This window comes from Anolis carolinensis, chromosome 3 (genome assembly GCF_035594765.1).
Source record: "Anolis carolinensis isolate JA03-04 chromosome 3, rAnoCar3.1.pri, whole genome shotgun sequence".
In the NCBI taxonomy this organism is placed as follows: Eukaryota; Metazoa; Chordata; class Lepidosauria; order Squamata; family Dactyloidae; genus Anolis; species Anolis carolinensis.
Genome location: NC_085843.1, coordinates 262,727,943 through 262,747,582, shown reverse-complemented (window position 1 = coordinate 262,747,582; position 19,640 = coordinate 262,727,943). Strand labels below are relative to the sequence as shown.

Below are 19,640 nucleotides of genomic sequence, written 5' to 3'. Positions count from 1 at the left end.
AACAAATGAAGAAATATCAATCACACTTCACAGACTGGTATGAAACACAGCCATGGTTCAGATACCACATTGCAAAACTTTGCAAAGCTTCATCTAGGATCCTTTATGTTTGAGAAAATCTTATATAGCATGTACGTATGATAAAAAAATACCAGGATTTTGCATTTTTAAATATCTAAAGCAATATTAACTCATATGTAAATTGGAATGAATGGACAAGAGAAACTAATACAGACCAAAACTCCAGCCCTACTTCCAGGCATACAATAAATGAGCAGAGTGAAATGTTATGCTTTCCATGTAAAGCTTTGTGATGGGTAATCACTTTATATTGATGTTCACACAGGGGCAGTAACATTTAAGTCAGTCCTAACTGATTGGCTTATAAAATTCAGAATGTGCATTTAATTGGATCTCCGATTTAATGTAATTCTCAATTAAGCTTTTCCCTATATGGAGACTATAAACCAATAAAGTAAAATCTCATTTAAAAATATTTTGCCAGGTGCTTTATTCAAGTTAAATAAAAAGGAAGAAATTACTTTGAAAAGAGCCAAACTCTTCATATTTATACCAGATTATATTGATGTTGCAGGCTGGGCTGAGAGACATCTTTGCTAAGCTATTCATTTTAATGGGGAGTTACTCCTAGGTAAATGTGTATAGGATCAAAGCTTAAGAACCCTTTGAAGGGTGCACTTTTGAGTAGCTTCAAGAGTTGTAACTTTAGTAATTCCTGCATGAAATGATAAGATTGGCTTGTTAGAATGATATGTGGAATGAATATTGAGACATAGTTCTTGCCACCATACATTAGGGTGAGCTTTTTGCATGTTTTAAGCTACTCCATGAAAATACCCATGCACTTTGAGACCTTGAGGGGCGGGGAGCAACCAATAAAATAAAACATCATATCTAGAAGAATGTTCATACAGAATTTAATATTGCATACAATGCAGAAATTGTGAGTAGAGTTCTGGGTGGATCCTGTACCAAAGCATGACTCCTGAGAATTAAAATAACTTGTTGTGGTATAAGAGAGTTAGATGTCAAAATGGACATGTAAATATGGGTTTTGAAACACAATGGAATCCATAGTAACATACATATTCTTGAGATTATATTCTTTTAAAAATACGCTTGAGGTTAAGCAGAACATAGAATTGAATTATGAATAAAAACACACCAAAGTGTTTTGGGGACAATGAAAAGGCAGATTTGTCAATCTCTCATATTGTCTAAGTTATAAAGAGAGAAGACTTGTATTCACAAAGCAGTTCCACTCAAATAACCAGTACAATATTTAATAACAATTTAGCCAGGGGAAAGCAATGAGCTGCGGTGTTGTTCTTCCTCCTGCATTTCTCTCTCAATCCTGCATTTCTCATGACCACAATTTCCTAAAAAGCTAGAGCTAAGTCATCCATTTCATTCTAACAAAACTTGTTGCCAGGAAGAATGAGGACAAAGATGTCAGGACTCCAGAAAATAAATGGACACTTTTTCTACCATCTGCTACCCATCAGCCAGCCAACGGTGGGACAATGCACACCTGCAGACAAAAGGAGCTGAAATGCTGCTGACATAAGAAATGTTAGCATCTTGGTCCAAAAGCCACAGACATAAATACAACAAACAGAAAGAAAAGAAAGAAGGCTATGTCTTCATGGTTCTCTCCTTCTCTAACATAACATAACATAACAATACAGATACTCTTACCTATACCTTTAATGGCAGAAGAATATTTGCCTGCTGACAAAAAGTTATTTGCCTGCTGACAAAAAGAAATCATAGTGGGGAGAAACCCGACTTTCCAATGAGAGGGAAGGAGTTCTACAATGTGAGAGAGGCCTCCAAGAATGCTGTCTCACATGAGATGGTGATAGGACAGATAAATGCTTCCCTTGAGGGTCTAAAGCAGTGGTTCTCAACCTGTGGGTCCCCAAGTGTTTTGGCCTACAACTCCCAGAAATCCCAGCCAGTTTACCAGCTGTTAGGATTTCTGGGAGCTGAAGGCCAAAACATTTGGGGACCCACATGTTGAAAACCACTGGTCTAAAAGATGATGATAATTTAAAGAAACCTCCACATTGATGGTGTGCATGCCATTACAAATACAAGGAAAATGGTCCATGTATGTTCTGAACATATTCAGTATCTGCATCCATACCCATTTCGACCCCACATGAAGTAGTGATAGGAATGTCTGCATTTGATGCTTGGCTTACTTCAAGATTTGTGTCTTGGTTAAACAGGTGGCCCTCTTTGTCTTTCCCTTTTGTCTTGACAGAGGTGGATGACCAAAGCAGTAAAAAAAAGAAGGGCATATTACTATGTGCTCAAAAAATGACATGAGGTTTGAGACATCATGGTCATCACCTTGCATACCACAGATCGTATCAGTATTGTCTGAATACAGATAGTGTCTCTAAAGCATGTTTTAAATTCTGCACAGTGGGATGCTATCAATGATTTATCAGGCAGAAGAGCTTTGGCAGGAGAAAGGGAAGAGCACAAGATTGTTTTGAAGTCCCTGAACAGGGATGGAGCTACATCAAGTTTTCTATAAAACTGCTTGCCTTCAAGTAGAGAACAGATCACTCTTTGTTTCTTTGTTGTTGTTTTGGAGGTGGGGATAAGTATAGGCATCGCACCAGTAGAAAGAACATCCTTATCACTTTGATAACGCACCAGTGATCAAATGACTGATTGTGTGTCAGCCACATCATATTGGCTAGGGGGGAATTCAATTTTAGTAGCACTCCCCAGCTCATGAAACCCTAATAGCCTTTTAAAGCCCTTATAAAACTACCCAAATGAAAGCTGTGATACGGCTGACTAATACCAAAGTCAGCCCACTGAATTATGACTGGAGGCATTGCTTTTAAGGGAGTAAAGATAGGGTGAACAAGATGTTTCCTTAGTATATTGGAGACTTTCCCCCCCATGTGGCAGCATGCATGACATAGTCATAAAGAAGGAAATAAGCTCTCTGAGGAGCTAAGTGAGTTTAGAAGAACTAGCAACTCTTCTTGCTATATATGACTTTTGAGTTACTCATGGGTAAAGATTACTACTATATAAATGATGATATAGTAGGTCCTTGATATCAACTGGGGTTTGGTTCCAGGATCAAAACACATGGATGCTCAAGTCCCATGACAGTAAAATCTCAAGTCCCATGACAGTAGAATTGGGCCGGGCTGTGACGCAGGCTGTTGAGCAACCAGCTGCAGCCAGCTGCAATGAATCACTCTGACCAGGTGGTCATGAGTTCAAGGCCAGCTCGGAGCCCCGTGTTTGTCTTGTCTTTGTTCTATGTTAAGGCATTGAATGTTTGCCTTATACGTGTAATGTGATCCGCCCTAAGTCCCCTTTGGGGTAAGAAGGGCGGAATATAAATACTGTAAATAAATACATAAATAAATCTCAGTTAACTGGCATCCATGAGGATTGGTAGATAGATAGATACTCGATAAATCTAGTTTTTGGTTAGGCTTAAGAGTATACCCCACACTATACTATACTACAAACTCTGTATTGACTTGATATTAATGTTGAGATGCAGCAGTTAAAAGCAAATTAAAACAAAGACAAACTTAACTTAATGAAACACAATTTACTGTATTATAAGCACAGTCTAATGGATGCAGTATGCAATTTTAGTTAATTTGTTTTGCCAGTTGCTTGAATTCCAGTTGCTTGGGTTCCAGCTAACTGAGAATCAACTGTATATCCAACAGATTAGTAAAATGGTTTCCCTTATAAGGCAAAACATCTTAAACATCCTTAACTTGTGTTTTACTAATGTTTGTGATTTTATTTTATGTTATTTTTAATTTGCATTTGCGCGTGGTTTTTTGTTATTTGATGTCGTTCGATGTTTGTTTTGTATTTGCCCGTGCTTTAGCCCCATGTAAGCCGCCCCGAGTCCCCCTGGGGAGATGGAGGAGGGGTACAAAAATAAAATAATAATAATAATAATAATAATAATAATTAAACATATTCCCCATATCTGTTGAAGATCCACCCTGCTGCTTTCGATAATTTAGGTAAGAAACAAGCAAACAGTCAGACACTTGTTTTTATTTATGTAGATAACATTTCTGTCTTTTCTTTTCTTTTACCTCAATGCTATAATAATTTAAGCAACTGATATGTAGGGGCTTCAGCATTTCTGCAGTTCTAGGCAGACTTTGTATCAGGGTTGTGTGCTGCTCATAGAGCAACTGCTTCTGAAAATAAGGTTATCAGCAACACTTTGCAAAACTACAATTATAAAACTACAATTGCAGATTTCAACATGTAGGAATTCTGCACACAAGAAAATGACTTATAATTTAATTTTGAAAACAGAAAACAATCCATATCTCACAGAAGGCTCTGGTAAAATCCCACTTGATATTAATGACTCTGGGTGGAAACATCTGTTGTCCCACATATATTCTTATGATATTTTGGGCCAAGCTCTTACAATGTGGTAGAAGAGAGCCCTCTTGTGGAATTCTTTTTACACGTCTCTATTGCACAAACACAAAAACGGTGCATATATGATGACATTAACATCTCAACTCACCCTACCATATAAGAAATGTCACTTGAGAATGGCATAGAGAAAGAAGAGGAAAAAAGCAACACAAGAAACACAGCATAGCATCTTAGCAAATGATTCATCATGGAAGCACAGAAGCAGAAGGGACTACAAAGGCCATTCAGTCCAACTCCTGCCATGCAGGAACACACAGTTAAAGCACCCCAGACACACTGCCATCCAAGTGAGTGTACTCCACTATCAAACAGCTCTTAACATTTGGAAGTTCTTTCTATTGTTTAGTTGTCCATGGGTTACAAACATTTAATAATAATAATAATAATAATAATAATAATCTTTATTTATACCCCGCCACCATCTCCCCAAGGGGACTCGGGGCGGCTTACATGGGGCCATGCCCAGAATGATACAGTATAACAGAATATAAATAGAACAACAAATCATAACACATTAAACAATACAATAAATGATAATATACACTACATTAAGCAAAATCAAAAGAACAATAAAACAAGGGCAGGCCACATGAACACTAAGATTAAAATTCGGGGTGAGAAAGGAAATAAGAGCAACAACCACAGAGAACAGGGTCATAAAGTAGTGGTGCAGTCTGGAGGACAAATATTGGAGGAGAACATTTGACTTACAAATGATTCATTGTTAGGAATGGTGTGTGTGTGTGTGAGAGAGAGAGAGAACAGGAAGTGAGAGAAATCTACCACTCGGGAAGGAAATCCACTCCTGAAAGAGGTATAATCATGGGTGAAAGGAGTCTCCATTGCAGCTTTATCCACAATCCTTGTTTATTTTATTTTATTTTATTTTATTTATTTATTTCAATTATTTATACCCCACCCTTCTCACCCGAGGGGACTCAGGGCGGCTTACAAGTGGCAATTGATGCCGTTACACTGTTATACAATGAACTAAAACGTTAAAACAGTTAAAACAGTCATAAAATACAATGTACAAAGTTTAAAACAATGCAAAGTGCTTATGCCATTCATCCACCAGACCTTATACAAGAGCCTTAATTCAGACCGCGTCAAAGCCAACACATACCTATTCTTCAAACGCCTGCGTACATAGCCAGGTCTTCAGTTTTTTTCTGAACCCCAGAAGGGATTGAGCCTGTCGAATGTCACTGGGGAGGGAGTTTCACATGACAAGCAATTTTTTTCAAAATCAAATTATCACAAGGACAGAAAGTGAGGTGAAATCTTCTGAACAGGGGCACAAACAGCAAAACAAACACCACATGGGGTGTTAACCCTTCCCTATGCTATCCAAGGATATGTTTTTGGCTGGAGTTACACTTAAAAATGTACCTGTTCTGACTTACATATAAATTCAATTTAAAAACAAACCTACAGAACCTATCTTGTTCATAACTTGGGGACTGCCTGTAGTTAGAATTCACTGCTCTATGTCAAAGACACCTCAGCACTGACCGCTAATGTGGGCCCAATCCAGCATGCTGGGTGCCAGATCACTGGGTCTCCCCCAGCCACCACAGAAGATATAGAAGATAATATTACATTACTAACATAGTACTTACATATTATATACCATACTTTCCTTTATACATTTCACTGTAGATTATAGACATCTGCGTGTTTAGTTGGTTAGTCCTTCCTTCCCAGCTGTGCCAAGCATGGTTTAGCACTACTGGGCAGCCACCTAGAAGTCCCATCAGACCCCTGGCTGCAACACAGCATCTATTTATTTATTGGGTTGTGCATGTTTTCCGAACTGTATGGCATGTTCCAGAAGCATCCTCTTCTGACATTTCACCCACATCTATGGCAGGCATCCTCAGAAGTTGTGAGGTGTTTTCTGGGCTGTATGGGCAATATACCTCACAACCTCTGAGGATGCCTGCCATAGATGAGGGCGAAACGTCAGGAGAGAATGCTTCTGGAACATAGCCATACAGCCTGGAAAACACACAACAACCCTGTGATTCTGGCCATGAAAGCCTTTGACAACATATTTATTTATTATTTCCCACATTTGTACCAAAGGGGCCTCAGGACGACCTTACAATAGGCAACAATTCAATGCCAACAACATATAAGTCCAACAATAAATAAATACATTTAAATTCCAAACAATTAAAAACATCAATTATTAAAACATCAATTAAAATCATACAAATTCAAATCATAATCCAAGGCCTGTCCATTTGTCATTCACATTAATTGTACACTTTTTCTTTATTAAGGTGGCCTTGCAAGCCAGCACTCTTTCTGTGCTTTCCTTTTCTGACTTTTCTCGTACACGCCCTGGCTATTTGTTTGAATTCCATCTTTGGTTATTCTTCTCTTTTCCATTTCTTCTACATGTCCTTTTTAAACTTTAGCTGACTTCAAAGTTCTTTAATAATTTCTTCTGGTTTCTTTAGATGCTTCCCATTTTCCTCCTCATTGTAACTGTTTGAAATTGTGCTTTCAATATCTCAATTTTAAGAAGCTCCAATCCATCATGAACTCTTTTGTATTCCTGATCATAGGATCACAGCCAATATTCTCCAAAGTTTACTGAAATCAACTTCCTTAAAACCTAGAATGTGTGTCTGTATATGCTTGGCTTCCCCAGTGTAGAAACAATCATTATAAGCTATCTTGTTGACATGTCCTGTGAAGCTGTCATTGCTTGTCAGCCCAGATAACTCCTTACACATGCCAGAGATATAAATCTTTCACTATTTCTTCATCACAGTCAAGGTTCAGTAATTTTTGCAATTTTGTCCCTGTGGGGGTAAAATAAATATTTTGCCACAATATTTACTTAGTACAGTAGAGTCTCACTTTTCCAACATAAACGAGCCGGCAGAATGTTGGATAAGCGAATATGTTGGATAATAAGGAGGGATTATGGAAAAGCCTATTAAACATCAAATTAGGTTATGATTTTACAAATTAAGCACCAAAACATAATGTTTGTGATGACCCATGGGCCTTGTAGTCCTGCTCATGACATTGTGATGCCTGATGAAGAAGAAAACTTGGGTTTTTTACCTTCCCAGTCAGAACTGGATTCTTCCCAGACAGATTCTTCCCAGCCAGATCTGGGAACCTTGCACCTGCAAGAGGATTATGTTCCAGAAGTATGTCAAACAAATACTGAGGCTACATCTCCAGTGTTTTCTCGCCATGAGTTTTGTAAACAACAGAGAGGCTTGGAAGCAGCCTCGCGCAGGAGTGCGAGAATAATTGCTAAGAATTTGCCAATTAAGCCCGCTTTCCATGAGAATCTTTAAGGAGTCAAACATCTGGTCTCAGAGATTAGCTTTCGTTTCTGGTTCCCAGAGAACTGCTCTCGGCGGGAAAGTTAGACTCTATATAGGTGTTTTACCCGCGGAGTAACTTTGCGGAGTCAATTCGTCAGCCTCCGGAGCGAGTTGTGTCTGGACAGCGCGCTCCGTTTCAAGCCTCGTTCCAGCTCAAGCCTTGCCTTGTTTCCAGCCTTGCTCCTGTTTCCCAGCCTTTGTTTACCTACGGACCTTGCCTTGTTTTCCCAGGACTAAACCTTGCCTTGTTTCACGGATTTTACCAAGTTATTCCACGGACCTTGTTCTTGTTCCTCGTTACCTTGTTCCACGTTTCAAGCCTTGTTTCAAGTATCAAGTTATTTCCTAGCCTTGCTCAAGTTCATGGACTAAAGGACCTTGTCATCTCCCCTCACTTTGCCTGGCAAAGTGAGTGTTTCGGTTATTGGATTACAACTTTGGACCTTAATATTTCATATTGGACATTGTTTCTTTGGACTAATTTTGACCTTCCCTGAAAGGTCTACTTCTGGACTAACTTTTACATTTGCTTTTACTAACTTTATATATTTCCTTAATAAAGATATTAGATAGAATCTGGCCTCTGCGTATGGTTATTGGTGCTCTGTAGCCTGGGTCGTGACAATGTTTTACAACAAATTTGACAGAAAAACTAGTTCAATACGCAGTAATGCTATGTAGTAATTACTATATTTACGAATTTAGCACCAAAATATCACGATGTATTGAAAACATTGACTACATTCTGCCGGCCCGTTTATGTTGGATAAGTGAGACTCTACTGTAGGTGTTTTTCAGGAAAATTGTAATTTTATTTTGAATTTTTTTTGTGCATATGTGTGTAAAAAAGGTTTTCAAAAACATACATTTTATTTTGTGTACAAAAACCATGTGTTCAAACCTCACTAGTATTGCAGAAATATCCATGTGCATTTCTTGGGGAGGTTTGCACAGAAACACACTCTCTTTTTCACATAAAGCTCATAATTTCCACACAGAAAATATCCAACTACGTATTTAGGGAAAACACTAAAAATTATAATAATTCTTATACTGAAAATGTTTTCTTGCACAAATGCCATAATTTTAATGCAAACTCAGATGCTTTTATGAAGAATAATTTCCCCAAATACCTTGAGATGTGTGAAATCTATGCATAATACTTGTCTCTGTGTTATTCTTTCCATTCAGATTTTCTGAATATCAAGAAATTGATTTTTGGATTAAAAAATTATTAACAGTGGAATTTTTGATTTATTGCTAACATGCACAACTATAACTCAAACCATGCTAACCAACAACCCATAAATGACTTGCTCTATCCCATGGAAAAAATAAATGTGAGATAGGCACTTTTTAATAGTGGGGTTTCAATCTGACACAATCAGGCCGAAAACCATTTTATGAAAGTCATCTTGTTGCTGCTGTTGTTTGTGCCTTCAAGTCATCTCGGACTTTAGACAACCCTAAAGTAAACCTATCATTGGGTTGGTCAAGAGGGGTTAACCATTGCCTTTCTGCGAGAAAACATGATTTGCTCAAGGTCATCCAGTGGGTTTCCACAACAAAGCAGGGATCTGAATTCTGGTTTTCATAATCCTAGTCCAACATCCAAGCAACTATAGCACACTAGCCCTGGAACAGCAATACACACATACATTTTAAATAAATGAATTATAAGTACATTGCTGCATAAGAAATTAAATTTACCATTTTATTAGATATCTTATGAGGTTTCTAGTCATAAATAAAACATTCAGCTCTACATGCATTAAAATATATTAGTGAATTATAACAACATAACCTTCCCAACTTGTAGAATTGAGTCACAGGCCTGGTTCTCATAATTAATCTATAGGTCTAATCTGTTATAGTGGGGACTAACAATTAGATTCAAGTCTAAAATATAAACAAGCAATGGACAAATGGATTCTCATATCATGCCTGCAAGTTGTTAATAACATTTACAAATTACAAAAAGGTAAGCGTGTGGTAATGTTTTTGCACATACTCCTCTCTCACTTGATTCTTTTGTACAATGACTTATTGTGGAATTGTTTTCTTCAAATTACTATTCCTTTAAAGACTGGCGTGATACCTTCAGAAAATAACCAATTAATAAAATGGGTCTATCTGATTCTGCCCCAGAACATGACTGAACCCCCAAGAGAATACTCCTGTAGCATCTGAGCACCCCCACACTTCCCTTAGGATATTTAACTTTTCTTTCAACCTTACTCTATGAGTAGATAAACATTGATGAGCCTTTGATGAGGTTGACAGAGAGAAAGTTTTCTCATAGATGCTGTGCAATATGGGCTGGCTTTTGTTTTTTAAAGGAAGGACAGGATTTCATTGTGGTGCCACAACACAAGGATTTTCTTAATCATTCATGTGGACCATGACACCATATCTTGCATAGCTAGATTTTCTTTGTCTTTGTTCCCACAGTTTAAAAAGTACACAAAATCTCTGGACCCATTTTCTTGCAAAACTGCCACCACACATATAAATTTCCTCCAAGGATAATTGCAAAGTAGAATCACACCATTGGTTTGAGTCCAAGATTTATGTACAGTTACATATTTTACCACATTTATTTCATTCAACAGCACGGGATTGTTACACAAGAGCAGTGTCCTTTGAAGGAAAGGAAAATGATCACAACATAAAGACACACATCCATCATAACAGTAGTTTCTATTTTCCCTTAAAACATTCAGACAAGTGCTAATTTAGATATGCACTCAACCTAGTGTCTCATCATCGCCATATGGTTGGCATCTAAATGTGTCAACTGCCTTTACTCCATCAAAAAGTACTGCACTGGCAAGGACATCAAGCATGAAAATGCTGGGAAAATTACGATCATAATGAAAGATAACATGCTGGCCTGAATGAGGCCTATCTGCCTAGGAATGCATACCTGTAGGGCTTATTGGAAGGAACTGATAAAAAAAGCAGAAGTTAGGCTAGATCGGGCCTCTAAAATACCTGTACTAAGTGATCTATTATTACAGTTTCACATATAAAAGCTTACTAGATATCACAGCCATAGCAAGATGATTGTCCCTGTGTAAATGCAAGCACTGTCTAATAAGTTTCAGATAACACAAAATTGCTCAAGGCTGGTTTCCACATTGCTGTCTTGGTAAATACTTTCACACAATACAATATAGTTGATGTCATTGCTATTTCCCTATATTTATAAGCACTTGCTTCTGACTGAAGGCTGACATTTGGACTTCTGTTCCCTAAAACATTTGTCAGTTCTTTTATCTACAGAGGAAGAGGATTTTCAGATGGATGCAGTAGTAAGTCACATAAAAACATAAAGCTCTCTTTCTGCAATGTGTCCTCTTTAAACTTCAGATTCTACCTCTCCAAAGATGTGATAATCACAGTATAAACAGATGCAGATCTGATAGCTAACTCTTCCAGAATCAAACAACAGCAAGCGCAATAACCAACCAAGCAAGAACAGTCTCAATATAAAGAGATGCACTATTCTCCAATGACTTTAGTCAATTTCAAGCTCAAATATAACAGCACAGTTTGCAAAAACTCCAGATATAGCAAAGAGACACAGAGTCATCCATAAGTCACTGTTGCACTGTAAGAAATGATCCAAAAGAACAAAACCTTTCCCCTGTAGAGATACTTGCAAACAGAACTAAGTGAGTTTGGAAAGGGGACCTTTACTTACAGGAGTGCTGCCATCAGAAAAGGTGTTCATGCTGATAGAACTGCTCATTTTGTCAGATGACAAAGAAGGTGGTGATGGACTGCGCTTCTCCAATTGGTCTTGGTTCTGTATATCTTGCCGCTGTAGATATTCACGCCATGCTCTCTGAATGCTACAGTAAATTTGAAATATGGGTGATTATAGGTACACCTTATACATTTACACATAACCAAAATCTTTCTCTCTTATGAGCCCTAATGGAAGGCAGTCTTGTAGAGCTGGAATGAGATAGTGCCCAACATTTGAATCTAAGTGTTCGAATCTCTCTTTTGAAATGACACCAACATTATGAGAAAATACTCAGAAACACAGAGCACCATCTAGTCCAAATCATTGGTAACCCTCCCTGTGGGAAAGACTTATTCTGCACAAAATTCATATGCAATTATGGAGGGGTCTTTTTTTGGGAAGGGGGGGTCGCATAGCAATCGGCATAGAAGTTCTGAATTGCAAAGATTCTCGGCAGTCCAGGAACCTCCTTTGACACTCTTCATGATACTCAAGAAATGTGTTTCTAAATTATTTTAAAACATTTTCTAGTATTCTCTCTATCCCTAGTTGTTAGACCCAACAAAAGCAAACTCTGTGAATTAATTGCTCAACGTTTCAACCTTATTCAGTGGTTCTGTTTTATCTGGAACTACCAGCAAATTCGAACTACCATGTTTAAACCTTGCTATTATCTGCTAAATAAGTCTTGGTGGACTTGTTGGGACTTATTTCTGAAGGAACATATATACCATTGTTATATTTTTGTTTTTTTAAAAAAGGTTTAAAATGATCATTATTTTGCCAAATGTAACACATATAAGAACATAATGGTAGATTAGACTGAAGGTGGCCAATTTGAAGTCTATGAATGTCCACATACAAGAAAGAATCTGCTACTCTTGTTTCCCAACAATAGATAATAATGAAAGGGGATTCGCTTTGTTGCTGGATCTAATACATAGCAATCATGGATAAAAGTTTTATTGACAATGAGGCATTTGAGAATGCTGAGATAGCAAAGGAAATTGGAACAAAGAGCAAAGAGAAGAAATCTTTAGCCTTGGTTCCTACAAGAAAAATCTTGCCTTTCTATGCTTAGGACAGAACAACCTGTTTTGATTTAAGTAAAAAAATGATTAAGATCTGATTCATTACTTATGTGTAGATGTACATCATGCTAATGTACCCTAGCAAACATTTGAATTGGCTTGTTATCCTTTCATGGAATTGTGAATATTCAAAAGATGTTTTGAGTTGCTTGGCTACTGTTCTATACTTAACGCCAGATGGCAGTGTAGTATCAAATAAGATTTGGATTTCGAACAGATGTGTGGGAAGCAGTGTAATGGATACAGAAAATTTACTTTTTAGATGAATGGATAAGCCAGCCTTCCTCAACCCAAAGCCAAGCAACCAGCCTTAAGGGTGGGGTGCATGTCAAGGCTAAGATCAGCAAACAAAACCTGGGGTGTGCCTGAATCTAGGCTGGTGAAAGATTGATCAATATAAATAATGTATATAGATAAGAAGTCTTGTTTAATGTTTCTTTCATTCTAAACCGTTGCAAGCCTTATGGATGGTTATGTGATTCATGATACTTGTCATGAACTTCCTAGGAAGAGAGAATGCTGCAAATGATCCTAATTATTCTCTATGATGGATAAAAAAATTTTTTTATTCACATAAAATGTTTGCTGGACAGAAAATACTATTTTCCATGCAAAAAAACTCCCAGAGAAAACAAAACAAAATGCAAGCCCCAACAGCTTGAACATTTTGCCCAGAATAAGCATTTTCTGTCTAGAATAAATTTCTGTTAAAAAAATGTTGTTATGCACAAAACAATTACATGCAAAATTTTGTATAAAATATATTCTAAACTTCCAAGATTCCTGTGAATCCAAGACTGTTCCCATTGAGAAAGATGATTTCTACTCATTTTCTAGGATTTTTATGTGGCCCATAAGGCTGATGTGGCCCTCGATTAAAAATTAACACCTGTCTTAAGAGGTGGTGTGCCTTTGCTTTCCTCTGAGGCAGAGTCTGTGTGATTTGCCCAAGGTCTTCCACAGTGTTTCCACAGCTGAGCAGGGATTCCAACTCTGGTCTCCAGAGTCATAGTCCAACACTGAAAATGCCATATTGAGATGCAGAGAAGAAATTCCAGGTCAGTACTCTTTGTTATGATCCTCAGTATCTGTCGGTTTTCCCTTCACAACTGCTTCCTAAATTCTCCATCCCTCCAGCTATTTTACTTAATCTTGTATACCCTAATGGTGCATCTCTAAGAAGGGCTTTGTACTCCACAAGTCAAGCAGTACCTGTGGTGAAATAATTCAAATTAAGGCTATGGCATTGAAACTGAATCCTTCTTCCAATGCATTTTATCCAAGAAAATCTGCTTCCCTCCAGCTGTTCATTGCCCTCCATGCTGCTCCTTGCTGTTAGTAGCTGATAAAAGTTGAGATAATTATCAGCAGGAGTCTTCCTCCACTGGATATATGTTTTAAAGGGATATATATTTACATTTATTTTAGTTCTACGTATAGTTTTAATTATATTATAAGTTTTGTACATGTTATTTATGTGGACTTTCATCTGTATCTGTTCTGACTTCATAAGGTGCTTTGGGGGTGGGGAAATATATATGATAAATAAATAAATTATTGTTGTTATCATTGGTTTCCCAGTCTACCAGATGTCATCAATGATTTGTACTCTAACCAAGAAGCCAGATATCATTAGATAATATGGTATATTCTAAGTAGGGTTATTTTTTGTAACTGTGGTATTGAAATCCTATCTATGGAGATTTCATTCAGATACTGTATCTGATTTGGAATTGCTCCCAGAGCACCTATCACTGCTGCAATTATGGTTGCCTTCTTTTCCCAGAGGTGTCAAATCTCAATTTGTAGGTCTCAATATTTTATAACCTTTCCCCTCTCTTTGTCTTCAGTTCTTCTGACCCCAGGGATTGCCACATCACTAATCCAAGCTTTCATTTTCCCAACCACAGTTGGGTCTGGCATGTTATATTCTAATTGCTTGTCAGTTTGAATCTTAAAGTCCCATAGGATATTTACATCATCATTTTCAACTAGGCTTAATTTCCTACTGGTTCTTTGCGGAGGAGAAATTATATATATAGGCATATATACCATTGTATCATTTTATCATGACATTTCTTATATTCAGTCTACATGACCTTGCCTCATGGAGAATAATAAAAACAACAATAATAATTGGCTAATACAGAATAAAACTTGAATAATGCTATTAATACCAATACTACTAGTAGTAAGTATTAGAATTATTATAATTGATCAAACTACAGAACATATTTTGCAGACATTAGAAAATGTCTGCTCCCTCAAGCGATGCATGGCATTTTTCTTATTTCCACATCTATACATCTTGCATCTTGTCTCTTTTTTGTAACTGATTACTGGACAGTAAATCCAGGCTCAATTTGACTGGGAACACATAACTCCCATGTTGCAACACCTTCACTGGCTACCAGACCATTTATGGGCACAATTCACAGTGCTGGTTATGACTTTTAAAGCCTTGTAAAGCCTTGTACTGTTTGAAAGACTCTATCTCCCTTTATAAGCCTGCTGAACCGTTAAGATCTTGGGAGACGTGGATGCCCCCCATCTACTCTCTTTCCACCAGCAGGTAAAGAACTTTTTTTATAAGCAGGCCTCAGCTATTAATTTGCTATGCTAGAAGTCTCTTTTAATTGGTGTGTTATGCGTTTATCCTTTTTACTATCTTTTAATATGCTTTTAAACTATTTTAATTTGGGGGTTTTAACAGAATGGTTTACTAAGTGGTTTCTAAAATTTAGTACTAAATCTGTTTTAGTTGTGTTTTAATTTATTGTGAACTGCTTTGGGTTCCAAAGATATAAATAAAACAAAAAAACAAAAAACGTAATAATTTGCAAGTCTGGCATGTTTTTGAATTAATCTAATTAATAAAAGAAATGTGTTTTTTTATGGAACACATTTCCTTAGAATCTAGTTTGACGCCCGTGACTCTGATCTACAATATTCCCTCCAAGGCTGCTGTAAGATGATGATAATTTCCATTTATATACCACATTTTACCATGGGTCTCAAAGTAGCTATAACATGTGAGTGTGTTTGTGCCTTTATAGGGTTTTTCTGGGAGGAAGTTCCAATGTCTGGAAGCAGTAACCAAGAAGACCCTCTCCCCTGTTCCCACAAAATGACTGAGAAGGTCATAAGATAAAGAGAAAGGCCTGTAGTGTCCAGACCATTTGAGAGCTTTAATGGGCTCATACAGGGAGATACAGTCATTCAAATAGCCTGGACCCAAACTTCGTGTTATCTTGAGCATTCAAGTTGTTCAGAGGAGGTTTGTCTTTGAGGCAGAGGTCCACTCTAAAATATGCTATAGCTTTTATTGGCAGCCCACTCTATGCAATCCTCCAAACATTTTGTTGTCTCTGGCCCAAGGGAGGTCTTGCATGTAGTAAAGTCACTGCCTCAGTAAACATAATGCAACCTGGGGCTCTCATCGATACCTGTGTCTCACTGAGAGTTGTATTGATTTGCTAATGTCTTCTAGAATTCTGAAAGCAGCACCACAAATGCTGTATGAAATATCCCCACACTTCATTCGACACTCTTAGTAATTTTTAGATTATAGAATTTAAATGAGGTTCAAGATACTCTTTTAACCATAATTCTGTGAGATTAATGTTAATCTTAAGCCCATGAAACAAGAATGAAGACATTTATAAATTCAAGGCAAGCAGCCAAATAAAACATCTCTCTGTGTACAATGATGCTGATATATTCCTAAAACAGACATAACATAGCAGACTTTATATCACTTACACTTTCACTTTTGACTCCAAGGGCTGTAAATTAATATGATATTTCTCAATATTATTTTCCACATCCATAGCAAGGTGGTGACTGAAAAAAGGGAAGAAAGAGAAAACAGAAAGGATATCCATTAAAATCTATTTGAGCATATTTTACCAGTCGCTATAAGCATCTATCCATTTAAAACAATGTACTCCAACTGCTTGCTTTAAAATGGACCTCTCTTGGACAAGGAGTGAAGAAAAGTCTCACAGGAATCCTTAAAAGCCAGCTGTCCTAAGACATTGACAAAAGAAATCTAATTTGCCACTATTGCAATTACTTTTTCTTCTCCTTTACCCTCTTTTCTTGACCTTTGCTAGAATAACAACACAGTTTGTTCTTCAGGGTGAAGTCAGTTAGAGCTGCTTCTTGTGTCACTGTTAAAATACTTGTGTACTAGAATAAGCTGCTGTTTATCCCCCCCCCCCCCAAAACTATCTGTGCAGAGGTATAATACTGAAGCATAAACACCATGCAAACTTTCTTTGTATGATACATCAAATAATACTTCATATTTTACAATATTATATTTACCCTATACATACAAAATCCTTATCCTGTCTCTCTTTTCAGTCTCAGATCCTACATACAACCTCTGAGGTGTGGGTCTCTTTCATCTCTCTTCCTGATGTTCAGGTGGAATCTCCTTTCCGTAGTTTGAAGCGGAACAACGGCTTCAAACTACAGGAAAGGAGATTCCACCTGAACATCAGGAAGAACTTCCTCACTGTGAGGGCTGTTCAACAGTGGAACTCTCTCCCCCGGACTGTGGTGGAGGCTCCTTCTTTGGAGGCTTTTAAGCAGAGGCTGGATGGCCATCTGTCAGGGGTGCTTTGAATGCGATTTCCTGCAGGGGGTTGGACTGGATGGCCCATGAGGTCTCTTCCAACTCTACTATTCTATGATTCTATGATTCTATGACTCTGCTCTTGGATCCCAATATCTCCCTACAAATGAGTTTGTCCTTTCCTGGTTGAACTCCACCACTCAAAGCTATGTGAAAGTCAGCTTCCTCAAAAGATACTATACTTTAATTCTTGCACCTCCATCATGCCATTTTTCTGATCTCCATTGAAATCTTCTTCCAAACTGATTTTTGTATGTCTAGCCTTCTATTCCCATATCTTATACATCTAACTACAATATTAATTGGGGTTTGTATATTCTTTGCCTCAAATTCTTCCCTTCATTTCACTTCTTTCCCCTTGTAATTTTCCCATATTGGTTTATGGATTATAAAATTCCTGAGACAGATATCCACCCTCTCGCACTTTACTAAGTACCATTTTTGTATGTGGTGCATTTCAGGAAAAAAGGAGTCAATCAAATATGTTAAAACGTATTGATTGCATGGAGATAAGCTTATATGAAATTGTATTAGCAGTGCACTGAAGTAACCCATTTAACTCCTATCACTTCAAAAATGCATCCTTCTTTCACTGGTTGTTCAATCCAAGCTTTAGTTGACTAACCCATTGGCTAAACCAAATAAAGCTTGGTGCTCTCATTAAAATACATGCAAGTATTTTCGATTTAGAAATCAAAAACTGTAAAGACTTACTTTTCAAGTAAATATTTTCCATCACTAATTTGCTCCAAGGTATGCTGTAGTCTTTTGAGTTCTTCCTGGAGGGAGACAAAACAACAACAACAGATACCAAGCTATTAGTTTTCTTAAATTGAATACTTTGCTTCAGATTTCACCCATATGCATGATGTAGCTCACCAGGTGGAGTGGTGGTTGTAAGCAGAAATCCTTCATGCCTAGGCCGGAAGTAGATAAAACACCTTCCCTCCATCCCAATTCCCATTGCTATGGACTCAGAGGAAGAGACAGAATTGGATTTAACTCCCACCTACATGAATTTGAGGACAGGGAACTGTTTGCTGTCATGTATAGAAATTGTGATTCTATATTCAAAGAAATTCAAAGACAGTAATGCACAGAGTGTGTTACAGTAATTTAAGCAGGATGTAATCAAGGAATGTGTCACCAAAGCCAGATCTGACAACTTCAGGAATCAATGGAGCTAGCACACTAATGTTAGCTATGCATACCTTCTCATTGAAAAGGCACATCACTGTCTTTTCTGGATTAAATTTCAGTTTGTTTGCCCTCATCTGGTTTATTCCTGATAGCATATACTGGTTTAATACAGAAACACCTTCCTTGGAAGAAGAGATCTGTGCATTTCAGGTTTTCAGCATACTGCTGATAGGTAGGTAAAGGTTTTCCCCTGACATTAAGTCTAGTCGTGTCTAACTCTGGGGGTTGGTGCTCATCTCCATTTACAAGCCAGAGAGCAGGCATTGTCCATAGACTCCTTGAAGCTCATGTGGTCGGCATAACTGCATGGAGTGCCGTTGGGGTGATACTAGACCCCAAAACTTCTGATGAACTCTGCCAGCAGTTTCATGTAGATATTAAACAGAATGGGAAACAGAACCAAACCCAAAGAAACTCTACATGTTAATGGGCAGGAAACTGAATCAGCATCTGTAATGAAGTATGAATTTTTGGTTTACAGATGTTATGTTTAATTGTGTGTTTGTGTTTTAAAAGGGTATGTATTACAGTTATTGCATCTCAGCACTCAGAGGCTGGTTGCCATGGAGAAGTAGGCGGAGCCAACTGCCATTTTGTTGAAAAAGTGCAGAGTTTAAAAAAGGGATTCAGTCTGTGCTCTGATGAGGCACAGAGAAGATTGATCCTAGGTTGAGGGGATCAATGAGACTCAATTGTTCTTTTTTGAGTCGGTTTAAAATAAGTTTGGTGACTTATTTAATGTAGTCTGTGTCCTGGTAAGGAACAGAGAATCTGTGATCGTATATCACAGGGTGACTGTGGTTTAAAAGTAGCAGAGGAAGAAGTTCTAACTACTTTAAGTAAAAGAAATGACACTTTAGGGAGTTTGCCTTACCTCATTCTAGTATTGTAACTGTTAATAAAAGCGCCTCTAAGTGAGAAACAATATTGTGACCACTAAGCTTGGTGCCTGAATAAACTTGTTATTGTTCCTCCAACATCTAAGCCTCTGTCGCATATATTATAAACCAAGTTGCAATACCATCTAAAGTGAATAAGAAGAAGAAATAATTTTTTTTAAAAAAAAGGTCTTCTCTCTGAGTCTTTGGTGGTTGCATCTTTGCAAATTG

General features: G+C 37.5%; 1 protein-coding gene across 2 annotated transcripts in view; it reads right to left on the bottom strand.

Moving 5' to 3' along the window:
- The window catches only part of schip1 (schwannomin interacting protein 1), a 510,540-nt gene that overhangs the window by 388,447 nt on the left and 102,453 nt on the right, over positions 1 to 19,640 (bottom strand). For both annotated transcript variants that reach the window (XM_008106099.3, XM_008106101.3), the window contains exons 2-4: positions 18,046 to 18,110; positions 16,452 to 16,532; positions 11,551 to 11,701 (exon numbers count right to left, since the gene is read on the bottom strand). In XM_008106099.3, the coding sequence (XP_008104306.2) occupies positions 11,551 to 11,701; positions 16,452 to 16,532; positions 18,046 to 18,110 (297 nt within the window). The remainder of the gene's footprint in view (positions 1 to 11,550; positions 11,702 to 16,451; positions 16,533 to 18,045; positions 18,111 to 19,640) is intronic.